At 44.6% G+C, this 19,786-nt stretch overlaps 1 protein-coding gene across 3 annotated transcripts in view; it reads right to left on the minus strand.

Annotated features, from left to right (window-relative positions):
- The window catches only part of MEGF11 (multiple EGF like domains 11), a 304,098-nt gene that overhangs the window by 47,529 nt on the left and 236,783 nt on the right, over positions 1–19,786 (minus strand). For all 3 annotated transcript variants that reach the window (XM_019533844.1, XM_019533843.1, XM_019533845.1), the window contains exons 14-16: positions 12,579–12,725; positions 9,509–9,643; positions 3,370–3,498 (exon numbers count right to left, since the gene is read on the minus strand). In XM_019533844.1, the coding sequence (XP_019389389.1) occupies positions 3,370–3,498; positions 9,509–9,643; positions 12,579–12,725 (411 nt within the window). The remainder of the gene's footprint in view (positions 1–3,369; positions 3,499–9,508; positions 9,644–12,578; positions 12,726–19,786) is intronic.

A 19,786-nucleotide genomic window follows, 5' to 3' on the forward strand; every position in this document is an offset into this window, starting at 1 on the left:
CAGGCCTATCTCCAATTTCTCACTGCAGCTCTGAGGGATCATATGCAGCTCCTCCTCCTCTTCTCCCCTGCCTGTCCTTCCTGAACCATTTGTGCCCATCCATGACAGTGCTCCAGCCATGCAAGCTCCCACCAACCCTCTGTTATTCCAATCATGTCATGGCTCCGTGATAGAGCAAGGACTTCCAGTTCCTTCTGCTTGTTTCCCAGGCTCGGTGCATTCGTGTGCAGGCACCTGAGCTAACTAGTCGATTGCCCTGATTGTTCTATTCAATCTTACTGCCTTGGTGGCATTATCTGCAGAGTCAATTTAGATGGGTTTTTAAGACATGAAAGTAATTTAATTTTCCTTACTGAAGTAGTTTGAACTAGAGAGCACTATTCGCATTGTGAAAATAATGCAAAGGACCTTTAATATCACTGCAAATTTAAAACCACACAATCAGATTATTTACATTGATGAGGACTCATAGCTGAATTAAGATCTTCAAGTCTGGTACATATTTCAAAAGGTGCTATCTTAATACTTCTTTCAAAGTTGACATAAAGTTCTCATGTCCAAGATATAGCTGGACTAACTTCCAGAATTGTTAGTGCCAGGTGTGACCATCCTAAATGATAAAGTGCATCAGTGAAGCACCTATATTCTGGATGGTTTTTAAAAAAGAATCACTTTCTATGGTTTCATGTTGAACAAATCAATTTATAAGGCAAAACATAGTTTACACGAAACTTAAATATAGAGAGTGAATATTTCCATTGGACTTGTATGAGAAGGAAATACAGTCCATTTTAGTGTTTGGGGTACTCAGTTTGTGACCAGAGGACCTGGTAGATGCTTCAGGGTATAGACAGAGGTCATTAGGTATTTTAGTTTAAAGTGAGGCAGAAGGTGGGTGAGTGTGGCACCTCAGAAACTAAGCAGTTCAGAAAAGCATGAGCTTTTGTAAGTAGATGCTAGGAATAAACTAGATATATGGGTATATGAAGTAAGCCATATATCCTATACATATATCTTTGTGTGCTAGCTGAGTATGAAATACCTTTGGCTCCAGCTCTGTAGGTAAATGCTCATTCCTAGCATGTGACAGATGTAAGTCAGTCTGGACATGCAGAGAAATCTTTGCCATGGGCTGAATCCTAGGAAATGTCATGGAGCTTGTAGATGTGAGTTGAGATGGGATTAGGTCCAAAGCAGGCACCCTAGAACCAGAGGTGAGCCCTTCTGGCTACACTGACTTTGCACAAGGGTATTAACAAGATTCCCTAACTTCTCTAGAGCTGGCATCAAGAAGTCCCAGTCATCTCCTTTGTAGCTCCCCCTCTCACCCACAGGACCCTTGGTGTTTGGCAGGGCCAATCTAGGGAAAGCGATACAGGCCCTGGAACATGTGTCTACTAGGGCTGTGCGAAGCTTCAGTCACTGATTTGCTTCGGACACTGATTTAATTTGGACGAGATTCAGCCTAATTTGGCAGCGGAATCTCTGAATCCTAATCAAATCGGCACACCCATTAATCTCTCCGAATCGAATCAGAAGCCTCCAAATCAATTCAGAGAGATTCGACAATTCAGCCGTAGACACAGCTTTATATGTTTTTTCTACGTACCTCGAGATACCAGGCGTGGCTCATGAACGCTGAGATGGTGGGTGGACGGAGCGTCTCATGGGAGCACAGGGGTCCCCCCCGCATGTACTGCTGGTCCACTTCCGGGTCCACCACTGAGTGTGCAGGGGACCCCCCGCCCCCTGGCTCAGCTACTAGTGCCTCCTGGGTCTCGGGGAGCATGCAGGGTCCTCCCTGTGGCCGATCACCGAGCTGGGAGGTGCAGGGGGTGGGGATCCCCTGCACACTTGGCAGCAGACCTGGAAATACTTCCGGTCCACTTCTGAGTCCGCTGCTGAGTGCACAGGGGACACTCCCATGCTCCCGTGGGACACTCCATCTGCCCCACCACCTCAGCGTTCATGAGCTGCACCTGGTACCTCAAGGTACGTAGAAAAAACATATAAATCTATGTCTATGGCCAAATCGCTGATTCTCTGAATCAGAATCGAATCTTCAGATTCAGCCGAATTGAATCAGGACACTGATCTGAATCAGTGAATTGAATCACTCTCCCCCAAATCAGGCCGAATCCGAATCCAAATCCAATACTGCCCACTTCGCACACCCCTATTGTCTATCCAGCACTGGTTGGCACTGGGCTACGGTCATGTCAGTAGCCTTCACACTTTCTCCAGGAAGGGGCAACCCTGAGGAAACTGGCAGAATCATGGCAGTACACTTTGCAAGGTAGTTAGCCACACTAGTCTGAAGTCAGTGAGAAGGCAGGGTAGATGCACAGTTTTATAGATTAACTAAATGTGATATATACAGGGAGTACAAACTTTTGTGAACCCAAGTTTACTTCAATATGCTTTGTCAGTCCAAAGCATGAAGTAGCTCGGACCATCTTCCTCCTGCCTCAACAGGAACTTGCTGCTGCAGAACTGGTCAGTCTTCCTGGCAACCAGTGAGGACTCCATTTTTCCCCAAGGTTAACAGAAACTAACAGTAATGTCCCAATTACATGGCTAAATATAATGAGCAATTGGTGGAACTGGTTTTTTTGAGTGACAGCAATATTCTGTCTGTGGAAGACACACAATAAAAGCAAAATTACAGCTGTCTGTTTTTATCCGATTCCTACTTTATCACTGCAAGTTTAATATATTTTACTATGAATGCCGTCTAATATGCTAGTTGTATCCTGAATATGAAGTAACATTTTTGAATGATAGGATATTGTTTCCCTCTGTGATCTATCTTCAATTAAGGAACGCTTTCAGGAAATGACACGTTGGGATTGCCAATGCCAATCTTTTTACCTGGGCAATTTTCAAAAAGATACCATGTCTCCTTCCAAACCCACACTGACTTTTACAATTAAATTAAATTTAATAGAAATATATCATCTTCTTAATTTCTCAACTGTATGTGTCTGGGCCAGAAAAACATTTACTGGTTAATAATTTCTAATGTAAGAACTGAAAGAAAGTGATTAAAAAAAAGGAACTTCAACTAGAAATTAAAAGGCAGTGCAGATCTTTCTTCTCTGATAAGAGCTGGTGACCTCACTTTACTGTAATAGAAGATAGTAGCTGCCTGTGCAAATTCCAAATGCAGAAACTAATTCAGGCCAAAGCTAACATAGATTAATTAAAAGAAATAAGCTATAAAGAGAGTGAAGCACTGGCTGCACTAACACTTTAGGGAATTCCCTGGAAATTGATCATTTTGTCCTTAATTTTAAAGCATTAAAAGGCTCAAAAGGAAAAAATGGTATTTTTAATTGCAAATGAAACAGTGGAGAATATCTTGCTTACTCTGAGAGCAGTCTTTGCCTATCCAACCTGGAAAGCACTGACAAGATCCATCAATAGGGTTGCAAGTCCCGTTGTTGGTACACTGACAGATTTCAGCACAGTTCTTCCCGTATTTTCCACTGGAACACACTGTGGAAATACAAGACAGTTGATGCAAGCCGTTCAGTATGAGCATTAGGAAGTGACAGGAATTGGCATCTATAATAATATTTTGCCTACGTGACAAACAGCTTCAGCAACATAGGTAAAACTCATGCTGAAAAACCTAAAAGGCAGAAGCAAATAGGTTAAATGGACACTTGTCAGTGATGGCTTAGATAGGGATGATCTCTCCTTGAGTAGGGGGGCTGGCCTAGATGACCTTCCAAGGCCCCTTCCCATCCCACTTCCCTGTGATTCTAAATCCATTTTGGTTGGTAACATTTTTATCGTTCAAGGAAATAAATGTTTCTGATTGAAAATATGGTACCTGGTACAGTTACAAGTAATTGCTAAGATCACAGAAACTGAAAATTAGAGAAAGAATGGGAAGGATGCAGCTTGAGGCATGTTGGTACCAGGACAATAAGTTGAAGGAGCTCAGAGCAGAGCAGTAAATAGCACAATGATTCTCAAATAGGGTGCCAGGGGATTGCCTGAATGGTGCTGCAAGGTGTGAGCCTTGTGAGGCATGAAGTGGATAACTTAGAAGATCAAGGGACAAAGATAAAGGCAGGAACGTTTTAGCGGAAAATAATGTCCTTCCTGGTGGTGGGTGGCAAAACAGTGGGAAGCAGCCAAGGAGATGACCATACTTATTTGCACTGATATCCGAGAACATGGAGTAAGGATCGCTGGAAGCCACGTTAAGGAGCTAACCACACCTCCCCTGCATCTGCTGCAAGTGTTCTGTGATGAAACACCAAAAAGGAGCATAGCACCATAGGCAAGTAGGTTGGAAAGGTCATCCAGTGCACCTTTTTGCTCACGGCAGGCTCATCCATGACTAAACCAGCCCAGCCAAGGGTCTGTCTAACATAGGATCATAGGAAAGTAGGGCTGGAAGAAGAGCAACAGGACACATCTTACATACAGCACTTGAAGTTACTGACTATAACAGGATCAGGCCTTAGGAGCAGTTATGTGACTCCTGACCTGCTACAGCTCCTAGGGTACCCTCCATTTCCTCCTTCCCGGCACGCCTTTCTTGTAACAATTGGATTATGAAAAGAGAGGATGCCCAAGGGTCCTAGCATGGGCCCTCATCCATCCTTCAGCTAGCAGTCCCCTCCTGGATCGCATTGGTCCCAATCCTGCCCTCAAGTGTTAAGTGGGCCTTCTTGGCCTGTTAGTGCCCCCTTGTTGCCTTAAGAGCTGAATTAGTTGCCTGCTTCCACGCATTCAGTAAGGCCCATGCCTTGCAGATGTCACTGTCAGGCCCCTCCGGGCCTCCACACCCTTGTTGAGGACTCGGGCTTCCTGGCTTCCACCCCTTCCTTCTCCCCAGGTCCACAGTCCAGGCCCAGGCCCAGGCCCATTGTTCTGGACTTCAGATCCTGGGACCGAGCCTCTGTCTCACTCCTCTTGGGCTCTGAGCCCTTAGCTCTAGCTCCTGCCCCCCTTGGGCTTTGGGCCCCTGGCTGTGGTTTCTGCCTCTGTTGGGCTACGGCCCTAGCCTCTCAGCTCGAGGCCATTTCTATTGGCTGTCTTAGTCTAGGCTTTAACACTGTAGGCTTCTGCTTGCCTGTCTCTTAAGCCTGGTCCCTTGCAGGACTGGAAATGACATGGGCCCCTTGGGCGCCACAGTGGTCTCCTCATCACCCCTTCTAGCCACAGCCGGTCCACCGGTATAAACTAGAACATACACACAAGCCCACTGGCCAGATAACAAAACTCTTTCCCATTCTAGGTCTTAGCTTGCCTGCAGGCCATAAGCTCCTTACTTGCAGTTTCCAGGGCAGCTCAAGTTTCAGTCAGTTGTTCTCCCATAGCCCTCCGGTTCAGGAGCTCCTCTCTGTACTGCCTGCAAGGCCAAACTGACCATCTTCCTTCAGGCACTGACCGTATGTGCCTCCTAAGCCCTGCCCCTTCCGGTTAGGTGGCTCCCCAGCCACCCACAGGGGTTTCCCTTTTGTGCCTGACAGCTAGCCCCCAGGGCAGCTTATGGCTGCTACACTTGCTGCCTTAGCAATGTCCTTACTGCTCAAGCAGGGCTCTGCCCTACCATATTACTGCTGGGCAGCTAGCCCTGCAATAGGCACTAGCAGCCTATGAGTCCCTGGCTGCCTTCTCCTCTGCAGCTAGTCCGTAATATGCAGTCCCCCCACTCTCTATTCTAGGGGCATCCCTGCTGCTGCCTCTACCAAAAAGTAACGGGAACCTCTGACTCCCTGTTACACTGGTCCATCAATTTTCTGTGCTTGTCTGCTTAACAAGCCCAAGAATGGGATATTGTACCCAAATGAGGCCTATGACGACTTTTTTATACCTTGTCATTTATGTTAAGGTAAAAGGGTAATACGCACTGTCATTACCCCTCAGAATGCCAGCATCTCGTACTGTGGCCATGACAGCTTGCAAGCATCTTGTCTAGAATATGCTATCCTCCTTTACCCAGATCCTGGCCACAAAGCTAATTCAGACACATGAAAAAATCTAAAGTTCTTTCCAGGGTATATAAGTCTGATGTGGCGATAATGTTACATTAGACCCTGCAAACCCCAACATGATATCAGTAGTAACTATGTGATAGCAACAGCAAATTCTGCTCAGAGATCTGATCCCACGTGGTGATATGGACAGGGATGTTGTGAGCCATGCTCCGAAATCTTTTAGACACATTTGAAAATCTCCCCTTAGTGACTCAGTTCAACAGGGGGTGGGGGAAAGCTCCCAGGAATCTGCAGAATCAGGCCCTAGGTGCATCATGAAAAGAGATGGTGACTCTTTGAGCCCAAATATTTGCATCATATAAGCCTAGCCCTAGAGAAAGACAACTGCTATGATGAAGGACATGCCTTGCTGCTGAAAATTAAGCTCATCTCAATCAGCACCCACCTACTGATTCATCCATCTCCAGTGACTCCATCACTGGAATAACTGAGTGCTACCATTGCACTAAAACCAAAAAATAACAACCATGTCTATCAATGGGTTGTAACAGAAGTATATATGCCTGCATGTGCTTTTCTAAAACAGATACTGTGCAATTTAAAACAAACAAAACTATTCTTGAGCCCTGCCCCGTGATGGTGTAAAAGGCTATGTCTGAATGTTCTCTGGGGAAATCTCATAACAATATAGGCACACTGGCATAAAGGTAATAGATAGGTGTATCTTCAACCTCCCACCAAATTATAGGAAATCTTTAACATTAAAATTGATGGAAAGCTCTGCTCGGTAATACTCAGTAATTGTATTATTCTCCACAATGGATGAATTGTTGAATTGCTGGGCTCTTATTGGCTCTGCTCCTTGACAAAAACAGATGTCTCTTCAAAACAAGATAAAACACACAGTCCGTCTCCGTGAGGAATGTAACAGACGGAACTGGACTTGTACCCTTGTAAATAATAGTGATGTCAAAAAAGTGATTAAGGCACTTCTCTGAATTATTCAACTCTTTTGCCATTTCGACTGTTCTCACTTTCTCATATGAATTCACTGCAGATGACCTCAATCTATTCCGAATGTGAATCAGTCGCAGATTGAAATCCTGAGCTGTGATTCATTTGCTTTTATACAATATGCCATCTTCTACTCTTACTCTGACGGAAACCTAAGAATGCAAAGAGGACAATAGCATACAGTCTAGCTACAGACTTATCTCCAGGAGTGGATAAAGTTGACTTTCAAATTATGCACTAAACAGAATAGTGCTCTAACTGAAAAGAGATAAAACTAAAGAGAGCACAAAAGAAAAAAAAAAAGAAGGAAGAACCAGAGAAAGAACAAAAACTAAAATGATCTGTCAACCTGCGTTCTTGCATACACTGTGTCATTATTCAATCCTAATGCTTCCTATTCAGGGTGCTTAAATGCAATATTTTCACTGCATCTTTAAGATGGAAATAGATAGCAACACTTACATGAAAACAGGATTTGCTTACAAAAAAAATTGTTCTCAGAAGTCTAACTTAAAATACATCTCGGATTTACTCTGCAATACACAGTGATAATGTCTGTGGATGGGTTTGTGATCCTAATCCAGATCCTGACAAAGGCAGAGGCAATGCTTTCAGCTAAAAGGGATGGAAGCTAATGGGGGATTTCTACTGTGTGATCACCTGTTGTCTTTCCTCCAGCTTGGAGAAATGGTATGATGTACTAGGGGATGTTAACACAGGAAGATTAGAAGAACTATTCGGCAGAGATGGTTGTTCTCATTAGTTTTAGCAACCTGGTTGTGCTCTAACATGATGACTTGCCTTTAAAGCTGTGAGCACCAAGCACTAGCACTTCTTAAAAACTTCAAGACATGTTTGAAATCTCTCTATAAAATGAAGACTAATAATACTTTCTATATGAGTGAGGCTTTGATTGTACAACTCTGATTGTGATGTTAATTAGTTCTAAAAGCTCTGAAGTGGGACTCAGTGAGTCCCGCTGGGATGTCAGGTGTGTTCTGGCAGCCATAACATATTATCAACCCAATTTGCTACCTGATTGTGAAAGATATTTATAAAAAACAGCTGCTTAGTTGTTTGCTGCTTTGAATTCTGAGATAAACTAGTCCCAATGCATGGAACTTCTGATGTTGCAGAGCGTACCCTGGGAGCATGCTAGCAATGGAAAAATGCTCCTATTGCTAAAACAGGGTCAATATGAGACGAGTGGCAGAACAAAGTGCATTGTTTGTTTTACCTTCTTCTAAGGCAAAACATTAATTAACATTCTTCTTTCTCAAAAAAAAATACATGCTAACTGGCTAAGACAAATGGCAACACAAATTGATTTTAATTAGGACATGAATATTTTAAAGTGATTCTGCTGAATAGATCAACATTTCAAAGTAAAACCAGAAGTACTCAACAGCTGAGCAAAAATAAAATAGAGCTTTCTTAACAGGATAATTAGCCCAGCTCTGCATTTTGAAATCTGGCTAACTTTTCACATAAGATGGACAAATTCGCTGAAACATGCTCATTCTAATACATTAATTGGTATACTGCTTAGTGGAGTAGAGAGCATAGGGAAAAGAAAACATATGGTTATATTTAATCTACATTTAATGATTTTGCATACTTCCTGTCTATAATTTGTAACACATTGAAAAGCAGGTCATTAGAAAGTGTCAGTTCACTTTTTTACAAGGCCTGTGACTTATCCAGGGCAGCGGCCATTAAGAGTAATCTCTATTAAATCTATATGTAGAAAATACTCATAGCAGCAGGCAATAAATCAGGTTCTGCATAATACTGTCATGATTTCACAGGTGGCTTAGGATGTCACTGAGAAGCTGAGCCCAACATTTAAGACATGGGTGTCTAAGTTCAGCAGCTAACTAAGAGAGATCCAATTTTCAAAGGCACTGGGGAGCCAGAGGTAGATTTTAGTGTGAGCTGGGGTTGCTCCACACCTCTGAAAAATCAAGCCAATTTTATTTAGCTGCTTGAGTGCCAAATTTTCTATACCCCCCTAGCAGTCCAGGCCTGATTGCAATGGAACTTTTCATAGGGCAAGGTCCTATTCATTGCAAATGAGGCTGGTGTGCATTACTTAGCTATTCATTCGGGTTGAAGTGGCCGCCTTTGAAAATGCAGGTCATTATATTACCGGACGTGTGTGCCCCGCATGCTTAAAAGGAACCCATGAAAGTGCCACTGCACATTTAGGACACACTAGATTAACAGAAGGAAAAATGAAAGCACTGAATAGCTGATATATTTACAGCACGCGTTACATTTTATATGCACTTAAATACAGAGCTGCATAACTGTTTTATTTATGCATGTTGGAGTACAACGTATTTACAAAAAGATGACTAAGTATCTATTTGCATTTTGCCTGTGAAGTGAAATATTGTTCCTCCTGAACTAAACTGCTGAAACTAAAAAAAAAATACAAAGCAGAAAACTTGCAATCAGTCAATAAGCATTCCTACTGCAGATCATATGCACATAAAACTTAAAGAACTAGCTGGTATTTTGGGGGTCAGTACCTTGGTTGCAGAGTGGACCAAAAAACCCAGGCAAGCAATCACAATGTCCTGTCACGTGGTGACATGGCCCGCTGCTGTGCACACACTGAGGGCAGGCTTGACTGCAGTGATGCCCATAAAAGCCAGGTGAACAAACTAGAGAAAAAGTAAAGATCATTAGTCAGTGGTGCTCAGACGACTCGTCATGGTAATCAGGATTACAGATGCTCTTGGTCTGTGCATTTGTCTATAGCAAAGGACCCCATGCTGTTTCTAAAAATAGTCATATACAACACATCTGGAATCACCTCCAGCACTTAAGATCATACAGCCATACTAAGTGCCTGATTTCTACAAAAACTAGACTGGGCAGCTACTTTGTACATGCAGTTGTAGCAGTGGCAGCTGTCCATGGCTCAGTGTCTAAAAGGGTAATTATGGTAACCACATGCAAGACTGCCAGATGTGCACTGGGTAATCCCACAAGGCTCCTGTGGACATTACCCAGGCAATTGCAGGATTAATGTAGACTGAAAATACCGCAGGGTTTGCCCACCATGAATAAAAGCCAGAAGTCAGAGAATAAGGGCTCAGCATCTCTTCTTAACACTGCCCTTGTTCCTAAGTGAATGTAGTTGGGAAACTCCACTGACCAGATTCACTGCCACAGGCAGGTGCAATGCATGGCTAAAGCTCAGTAAGAAAAGAGACAGTGGAAATGACTTCATGCGTTTCCCTCCATCCTCCTGTGACTCCCTATTATGTGAAGCTGACTCAAGAGTTGCCATGTCTAATTTACTCTTGTTTTTAGCTGGATGAGAATTTCTCTGCCAGCCCTGTAGACTCACAGTGAGAGCTGGGCTCTTACACTGCCCCAGACACTGCAGCTAGCACTCAGCTGATGGTTGTGTTGGTGATGCACTCACCATGAAACAATCCAGCTCACTTGCCCAGACAGTTCTGCAAGGCTAGCAGTGGTGACACACTTGTGCCAGTGAAGTAACTCAGGTGACACAGAGGAAGAAAAGCGGCTGAGTCAAAAGGTACCATGCTTGCCTCCATTCCTAGTGCTCAGTTTCCCGAGAACCCGCCTGGGGAGTCCAAACCCACGTGGCCTAGCAAAGCTTTACACTTCCAGAATCCGTGCCTCCAGAGCCTGGGGAACAGTCAAGCGGATGTGAGGTACATCCTCTGGCTACATCATCACAGAAAAGGATTTCGGCAGCTGTGGGGGCTATTGCAGAACAAGCTGCAGGGCATCTCTGCAGTTTCAGGCTTGGGGAAGCTTTCCTCCTGCCACGAATACTCAATGGATCTCCTCAGGGCAAAACCTGCTTATGGGAGCTGTATGCTGGGGACACGATTTGCCCCTTGTGGCCTACACGTCTTCAGCTGATAAAACTAAGCTCTTTTTCAGCTCAGGAAGGCCAGAAACGATTAACTTCCCTACGTTTTAGCGCTTACAGGGCTTCAGATTTATAAAACAATTTCTTCTCTAGCTCCTGACTGCTTTGAGTGCCATGTTTCAGCCTTGCAAAGAAGTTTTACAGCTCAATAGATATGCTGAAGCACCTGGAAATTGGGGTTTATAATGGAAATGCTTATAGGCCATTAAGTATAGCAGTGCTAGAGGTCATCACTATAATGACTTTAAATAAAATGTGTCAGCTACAAATTATATTTTGGAGACGAGTGTGTGTAAGTGTCAAGTGAAACCTAGAAAATCAGAAGGGGGGGGGTGTGTGTGCACACTGTAGCACACCATGAGAGACCTCTCCAGTGCTGCCATACAGGTCACATAAGCTTCAGGCTGACACTAGAGTTCAGCTTATAGACTGAGGTCAGAATATTATACAAACATTTCTACCCAGTTCCAGGTGCTACTTGGGGGGTGTTGTCTCTAATTCACACTTAGACTCTAATTCACACTCAGCCTTTTAAGTGTGTGTGTGTATGTGTGTCTGGGTGAACTGGGACTCCAGCATGGCTTAGAGGGGTCCACATGATGCCACAAGAAGGAAAATTAAATCAAGGTGAATCCATTTTGTGTATGGATACGCAGAAAGCTGCAGAAGGTCTTGAAATGAGCATGAAAAGGTCCTGAGGATTAAGGAGAGGAAGGAGAAGCAGTTTTCCAGGGAAAGTGAATGAGAAGGTTTTATTTCCTTAGTGCATTTTAATATGGGGATGGAGATCACCATTACTGCAACAATCCCAGGTGGGCATCAAGGCTCCTCTGCTTCCCCTTCTAGGAGCAAGACTTCTGCATGAGCCTGCTATCAGCCCTTGACCCTGTGAGCTGGCGCACAGCCACTCTTCACTGCGTAAGGGGTCGCAGATGACTCTTGCCTGTATCTACATGGTGGATGAACTCTGACCTCCGCTTTCACTGGCTGTTATGTTTTATGCCTGGACCTTGTTTGAAACTCAAGCAAAAGAAAACAGCATCACTCCCACTTTTGAACTGTGCATGCAACCTGTGCCCTGTCCCTGAATCCCAGCAGACACACCTCCTGCAGTTACCCTCACAGTGCTTTTACTTTCTTTTTGCCCCAAACCTTTCTGAGGTTGATTAACAGTGATGCTTCTCCTGCTTTGCAGCAATAAATGTCCCTCCCAGGGGTGGAGGCCTGACTGGACACTCCTCTGTGAGAATGGAGGTCCTGAGGATGATCACTGGCTCAGGACGGTGCTTGTGTCTGCTATCTGAACTGCTTGCTAAACCAGGACGTGTTGCTCTGTCTTCCTTCCTTATTCTCCAGAACCATTTACAGTGCAACATTTGGTATTCTCACAATACACCTGTCCTCCAGGGACCGAATTAAAAAGCTGCAATAACTCTTCTATGTTGGGCAGTCCCCAAGAGGCGAATGGACCTGGAGTAGCAGGAAGGCTGCGGCAGGAGCACACTATGGAGATTGCTTTCTTTCAGGATTCCTTGGTTGACTGACAAAGGAGCGTTTCCTGAGCTACTCTCTCCCCTGAGACCACGAGCCTGCCGTTGGCTTGTGCAGCTCAGAGACCTGTGCCTCTGTTGTGCTGCATGAAGCCCCAAGTAAATACTTGCTTTTATCAGGACAGTAAGTCTTACTTCTCTGGCACATCGGTCCTCTGTATCCTGGAGCACAGTCACAGGTCCCATCCTCTGGTGAGCAGGATCCTCCGTTCTCACAGTTGCAAGAGATGGAGCAATTTGGCCCCCAGTGGCCCTGGGTGCACATGTTATCACAGCGGATGCCTGAAGAACATAAATACATGGAATAGGTTTCAACACAGCCTGTTCTATTCGGGCATCACACGGGTGTGTGAGTGCACTGCAGAGTTGGGGCACATTATGGAACAAACCAGACAGCCTGGCCAGGAAACATCTCCTCTGCTCATAACAACTGCTTCATGCATGGACAGCACAGTATGCACAAGGGCTGAATCCTGCGGGGTGTGTAGGGCCAAGGGGGTGCAGTGGTGTGTCTGCACCCCCTCAGATCACATGGCAGGAGCAGCAGCATGGGACTTTTTAAAGTCCCAATGAAGGTAAGCATTACCTACTCCCTTGTCCATGTGCAGAGACAAGTCCCCTCCCCTTCCCCGATCCCTTGCCACCACTACCACTGTCTGAGTTGTCCTGGGGGCTCCTGGCCCACTCCAGCTGGGCTGCACAGGGCCTGGACTTGGTGGACTGGTGATGGTGGCAGCCTCGCAGGCAGGTCCCACCAGCCTGGGTGTTCCCTGACAGTGTGGATGCAGGCACAGGGAAGGGAAATCCACCTGCCCACTGCTGCCATCCTGGGCTGCGCCCAGCCCTGCATAGCCCGGCTGGAGCAGGACAGCAGCTCCCCTCTCCCCTGGGTCAGCAGGGACAGCATGGGTACTGCAATTGGGGCGGGGTGCAGAATGGGGAGGGCCTGGAGAGGGAAAGGGAGAGGATGTGCCGCTGAGCAGGGAGGGGAAGGGAGGTGGGAAATGCTGACTTTCTTCAGGATTTAAAGTTCCCAACCAGAGAGAAGAGAAGGCAGGAGGCTGGGAGCTGGGCTGCAGCCACCCCTGCAGTGCTGGCCACTGCTCCTGCATCCCACTCTATAACATCCTGGGTCCTCTTCCGCATTGCATCTCCCCTGCAGAACGCAGTACCACATAGGACTGACCCCTAAGCATTGTCACTGGGAACAAAGGGCAGCAAGTGTCTTTTAAAAAAAGATCAGTGAACACAGGGCTGGAACTGAGCAGCCAGTTCAATTCTGCTTCTCAGCCCCTCGCTGTGAAATGGGAGAAGGAAAATGCCTGAATCAGAGCTCTGTAGAAAAGTCTTTCCTTCTCCAAGTCTTAATGTCTGTGTTTTAGTTCTACGGGGGGGACGCTGTCCACTTTCTGTCTCAACCCCGTCGTGTCACGTAGGTCTGGGTCATCACACGGTGACCTTCCAGCACAGTGTCTGCGCATTAATGCCTTCAGGCCCCAATCCTGCAAGCAGCAACGCATGGGTGCAACTTCTCCATTTTGCAGGTTAACAAGAGGAGACCAAGAGCGGCAACTTCAGTCCCCGTGTTCCCAAAGCAATTGTTTGACATTTATTATGATGAAAATCAAAGCTTCGGAAGTGCAGAAAAGCTCTGCTGCCCAACTTCAAAGCATCGCTGTCTTGCGCTGTTTTAATTGGTGACTTTTAAATACCAGCCTGGTGTCTCTAGACACCTGTATCAACTGTGGGATTTGAGCCTACAAACTGTTACCCGCCAGAGAAGCTCTTCCTTCTGTGAGTAAGTTAGGACCCACAGCTGAGTTCAGCAGAGCTCCTCACATGATTAAGGGCTTCTCAGAGGAGTAAAGGTTTGTAGGACTGGGAACTAAGGGAAACATAAAAAGCTGGCAGCAGCAGGAAGTGGCATTAGCTTTGGCACACTGTAGAAACTGATAACACAAAAAAAATACAGATGGTGCCTTGAAAATTTTCCTAACAACGTTACCTCACCAGGTGCCTTACAACTGCTTCACCCAGATTTGATGGCATACACGTGCCCTAGCCACGCTTTCAACATGAAGAGGTTCTTTATCATCCATGCACATGTTCCCGCTGCATAATGGGATAAATGCAGACAAGGATTCTGAAAGATCCAGCCTCAGCCAGAGGTTGGATTAATGCACTACGAAGGATAAATACAATCCCAAGTAATTTCCTACACCTCTGATAACTTCATCTGGATGCTACAGGTAATGTACTGTATTTGTGAAGCTGCAATCTGTACAGTTACCAAACTTTGAGGATTATTAAATCAGCTAAAAGTCATTATAAACACACTTACAGTGCAGTTTCAAGGCAGTTTTATAAATCTCTGAAGTTAATAGACTAAAAATACCGCAGAGCTGAAATTTCCTTTTTCTGAAGATTAATCACACAATTATGGTGACCCTTCCTAGGAAATCTTAACCAAGGCTGGCAAAAAGTAGTTTGAAATGGGATTTCTAGTAATACACAATCATAGCTTTATTTACAAAGAGCCACAGCTGTACAACTTAATAAAAAACAAATTAAAATACAATACAAATATAATAAAACTTACCCCCTTAATATTTAAGCACACAAAGCCAAACAAAAAGGACTCAAAAAACAAACAAAAAAAACCCCAAGGAAGAGTTGATGTAAGCAAAATTACCTGAGACACAAATAATAAAAAATCACTACTGAAATAGAAGAAGCCTTTGGCACATTTAGGTTACATATTCTATGAATGTGAGTGCTGGTATATAATGTAGGATAAGCATTAAGAAATACTAGAATAAAAAAGCAGGCCTATTATAGGTACATACATGGGCACATTTATACTTTTAAGTGCCCCATTCAGGCTCCAGAAATTAAACTTAGATATACATTTAGAAGAATGGGTGTCTTTTCCTCCCGATTGCTGTATTTAAAATGCAAATTTTTTATTGCAGATGGACTATTTAGAAATGGAGACAAGCAGCATTCTTTCTTGCTTCTTTTTCCAAAGTTTGGGAAATGATGACATTGGCTCCTCTCCTTTGAAAGGTAGCTGAATTAGAATGCATGGCTGTTCTCTGCAGTAGCAAAACCTCTCCCTAAGTAATGAATAATGAGGGATGTCTTCCCTTTTCTAACTAAAGCAATGAGTCATTGTGAGGCCAATTGTTCTAACAAAATGTAAAGGGGAAAAGAAAGAAAACCTTCTATGAGACACTTCCATCCCTTACAGCTCTTATTTTATTTATTAATATTCAGAAGATGACTGAAGGATCCATTTTTGCAGAACAGGCTTTATATTATTTCCAAATGAATCCTTAGGAAAGTTGTTCTTTTGGATGCCAGTGGCCATGCTGCTTTGCAAATAAAAACAAGCAGTTTAAGTTGCATCTGGGCATCTATATTTTCCTGAAGAAGCACCTTAATTTACAATTCCCCCATTTGACAGTATAGCAAGGGTGAGTGTATCACTCCCAGATACTTTACAATCAGAGCTAGTGGAGCATTAAGCTTCCTTAACGCAAAACTTTAATCTTTACTTAAAAACTTGCTGATGAACATTTTTGATAAGCAATTAGTGTTCAATATGTAATTCCCAGAAATATAGAAAATGCTGAAGTTTACATATTTCAGCATAATCTCAAGTTGCAACCAAAGGTTCATGATTTACGAACAAATCCCTCATTTTATATGCCTTATGTACAAATTAGGAAGACAACTACCAGAAGAGTACATCCTCAAAGCTGGAAGAAGCAGTTCCATGTGTGCATACCCCCTTGCCTCCATGCTGGGAAATGATCTTGTCTCATGAGGCTCTTGTTGCCAGAAGCTTCTCCAACAAGATTTTTTTGGGGGGAGGGGGTGGGATTATAAAAGGAATTCAGGGAACTTGCATAAAGCTAGTCATCTGTTGTACAAGGGCAAAACCACAGACAGAAACTGCAGGCTAGGGAGAGAGCTGTAATCCCTGATGGCCCTTAATCCAAGCTACAAACCGAAGTCTTGGTGCCAATCCCTCTTCACTGTGAGGTGCTGTGGTATATAGGCAATGGGATCTGCACTGTTTCTATTGCTGGCCTTTGAGGTGTCCTCCTGCGTGTCTGGGGGTGTGGTGTGACAGTGGCTATTTCACCACATACATACTGCAAGAGGTGTTTATACCCCATAAGCAGATCCTGCAGAAACTGAACCCAGTGTGTGAAATGCTGTATAAACATTTACGAATTGTATTTGGGGTCAGTTTATCCTTAGTCTAAAAAGGCAAGGATGGGGGAACTCCCAAGAGGCAGCCCCTGCCCTACCCCAGGGCAGCTTTGGGTCAAGGAGTCTTCCCTCAAGTGTGCTGTCAGGGCACCTTCGTTCTGAGTGGGAAAACAACTGGCCATTTGGTCCTTGCTGGTGCTTGGCTCAACCTTGGATAAAAGCCCCTAAACAAATGAGATGGGAGAATAATTACTGGGCAGGCCAGTGGGATTGAAGAGCTCGCTCTGCAATTGGTGTATTCAAGCCTAGATCTCCATTTAACCACAACGTTAACTCAGTTCCAAAAAACCCTCTAGTGTCGACACTTTGTCTGACATGGGATCCCCCCCTTGGGAGCGCGGAAGTTACATTCATGAGAAAGAAAAGCAGCACACCGTGCAAGAGAAGCAGGTCAGATGGAGGGAGAGGGAAAGGGAGGTCTGGGTAGAGTTAATTGCCAATGGGAAGCAAATTTGTCTGATCCCCCAGAGGACTATGGTATGACATCGGTCCAAGGACCATGTCTCATTTTGGGGGCTGGGGTAGTTAGTGAAGAAGGAAGGGGAGTCCTTTTATGGCTGCACTTTTTCAGCTGTTGTAAATCTGACTTCAGTGCAGCAACACTGATTTACAGCCACTGAAATTATGGCTGTTTGCCTTCAGTATTAGAAGCCAGGTCATAAAAATATTATATAAATGACCATGAGGAATATGGAGCAAGAAAGAGGGAGAAAAGAGGCAGATGGGGACCTCGTGTCTATGGCATCTGTGAAAGAGTTAGGCTGTATAATGCTTCCGTTGTTAGCCATAATGTCGTGTCCTCCTAGGAGGCAACAGGAGTTTGTCACCGGTTCATATCGCTTGTGGGTATATCCTGCTGAAGGATATCAGTAGACGAAATTCCTTGAGAGCTGGAGAGAAATGGAATTCCCTTTTTCTCTCCGGTCCGCTCCTGCAGTTTCACTCGTGCTCCGTGATTAGATCTCTGGCTCTTAATAAAGCCTGCTGTTGTTTTTCTGCCTTGTCTCCAGACAATTTGATACTATTACTCCAAACACAATAGGAGAGAAAAAATAGACAGAATAAATGAGAGCCAGTGGCCTATTTTCTGACCAATCTATCCCCTTGACATTAGTCTCTGTAACAGGGTCCATGAGCTGCACACAGTCTAATTATTTTTCAGGGATGTAGGAATTTGATAAATTATAGGATGTAGCTTTTCCCCTATGTACTTTAACTATGTATCTATCGATGTACAACTGTAATTATTTCTCTGAATGAGAGCTTCATCTTTTTTTTCAATAATCACAATCTAAAGACAGATGCAACATAAATTAGCAATGACAGGAGTGATTTCAATAGACATTTTGGATCCAACACAAACATTTTGCTCTCCTCCACCTGTCTCTCAATATGACATGAAGTCATAATAATCTCTTATCTCTGGCATTTGAATAGCTTTGGAAAGAACTGCTTTTTATGCATAAATAGGCATCAGATTTATGTGGGCAATACTGTGGAAGCCTGAAGTTTGGAGCTTCATGCATGACTTGGATTTGGGGTGCCTACTAACTTTTCCCTCCCACAGTAACAAAACAACAGTTTGCATGGGTGGCTGGTGCCTCCTGAAACTGGGGGGACACGATTTGTAGGTGGCAGCATTGACAGAAGTCGGCAGTGTTGGCGGCGTGGGGTTTGGAGGGTGGTGACCACCTGTAGAAGCTGGTGGCAGCAGCGCAGGGCTGGCAAGCAGTGAGCCACCCACAGAAGCTGCTGGCAGCATCCAATCACAGGGGGGAGGAGGGGGCATGTGCCCCCCCCAGGCCCCCTACAAGTCACCTATGACAGTTTGTCTACCTGGGGACACACCTTGAAACCACAAGACCACCACAACAGACACACAATGACTTCAACAACAGGTCATTTGAAAATGATTTCCCAATGACCAGAGGCTGAAAGACTATTTCAGACATGTACAGGCTTTGTGGAATACCAGGCAGGATGTGGCAGGTACTGGCTTGTCTTGGAAATGGTCTGGAACTGCACTGCTGATGAGGGAGCTGCATGTAGTGGCAGGGTGCTCCTCAGCAAAAGGTAACTGTTTCTGTTTCTAGCGGGCAGAGGGAGGACGCTCACGCCACTACCCCTTAGCAAGCTGCCATTTGTCCCCCTTGTTCCACAGTGCGGGATCCTGGGGGAAGGGCTGGCAGGATTCATAACAGATGTCTATCCAACCTGTGCTTCAAAACTAACAAGGATGGAGATGGCTTACATCCATCTTAAACCCCACATGTGACCATATAAGCCCCATTACTTCCTGATCTGTCCCCTGAGGAAAACCACTATCCTCATCATAAGAACCTGTCGGTAGTTGAAGTCTGTTATCAAATTCCCCCTCAGTTTTCTCTTCTCCAGACTAAATAATCCCTGTTCTTCCAACCACATCTCAGGTGCTGTATTTTCTTGATTTCTTATATTTTTGTGGCTCTTGCCTACAGCTTTCTGGAAGTGTAGCTTTGAAACTGGATTCAGCGCTGTAGGTGGGGCCTCACCAGTTCTCAAATATGTGTCCCAGAGCCTAGATGCTATGGAGCCCACTGAAGTTCAACAGAAGGCTTTAACAGGCTTTGGAAGAGGCCTTGAGTGCTGCAGTGCCAGGCAGACCACCCAAACACAGAACTAGGAGCCTAAGCAAAGTGCTCAAATTTGATCCGCAGTGTCAGGGCATGAAGGTCTGCAATGGCTGGGTTACAGTCTTTGCCAGCCTGTTGACTTTAGGGGGAAGGGGCAACACACAATGTCACTCGTTAGCGCACAATAACTCCTAAGAAGATGCAATTGGAATAATGGAAAAAGGGTTTATCAACATCTGGGAAGGCTATTTTTTCAGGAATGAAGTAACTGAACCATTTGTTTAAGATAATCATCTTCCTAATACTTTACCCTCCCTTCCCTCTTCCTTTTTTCCCTTTCCCTGTTCTCTTAGTGTTCTTTTATTCTTGTTTGAGATATTACACCTGTTTAAATCTATTTTTTACTAGGGATCAGATAACCACCCTTTGCTACGTATTAAATAAGTTGCT

This window comes from Crocodylus porosus, unplaced genomic scaffold, assembly GCF_001723895.1.
Source record: "Crocodylus porosus isolate Cpor-Errol unplaced genomic scaffold, CroPor_comp1, whole genome shotgun sequence".
NCBI lineage: Eukaryota > Metazoa > Chordata > Crocodylia > Crocodylidae > Crocodylus > Crocodylus porosus.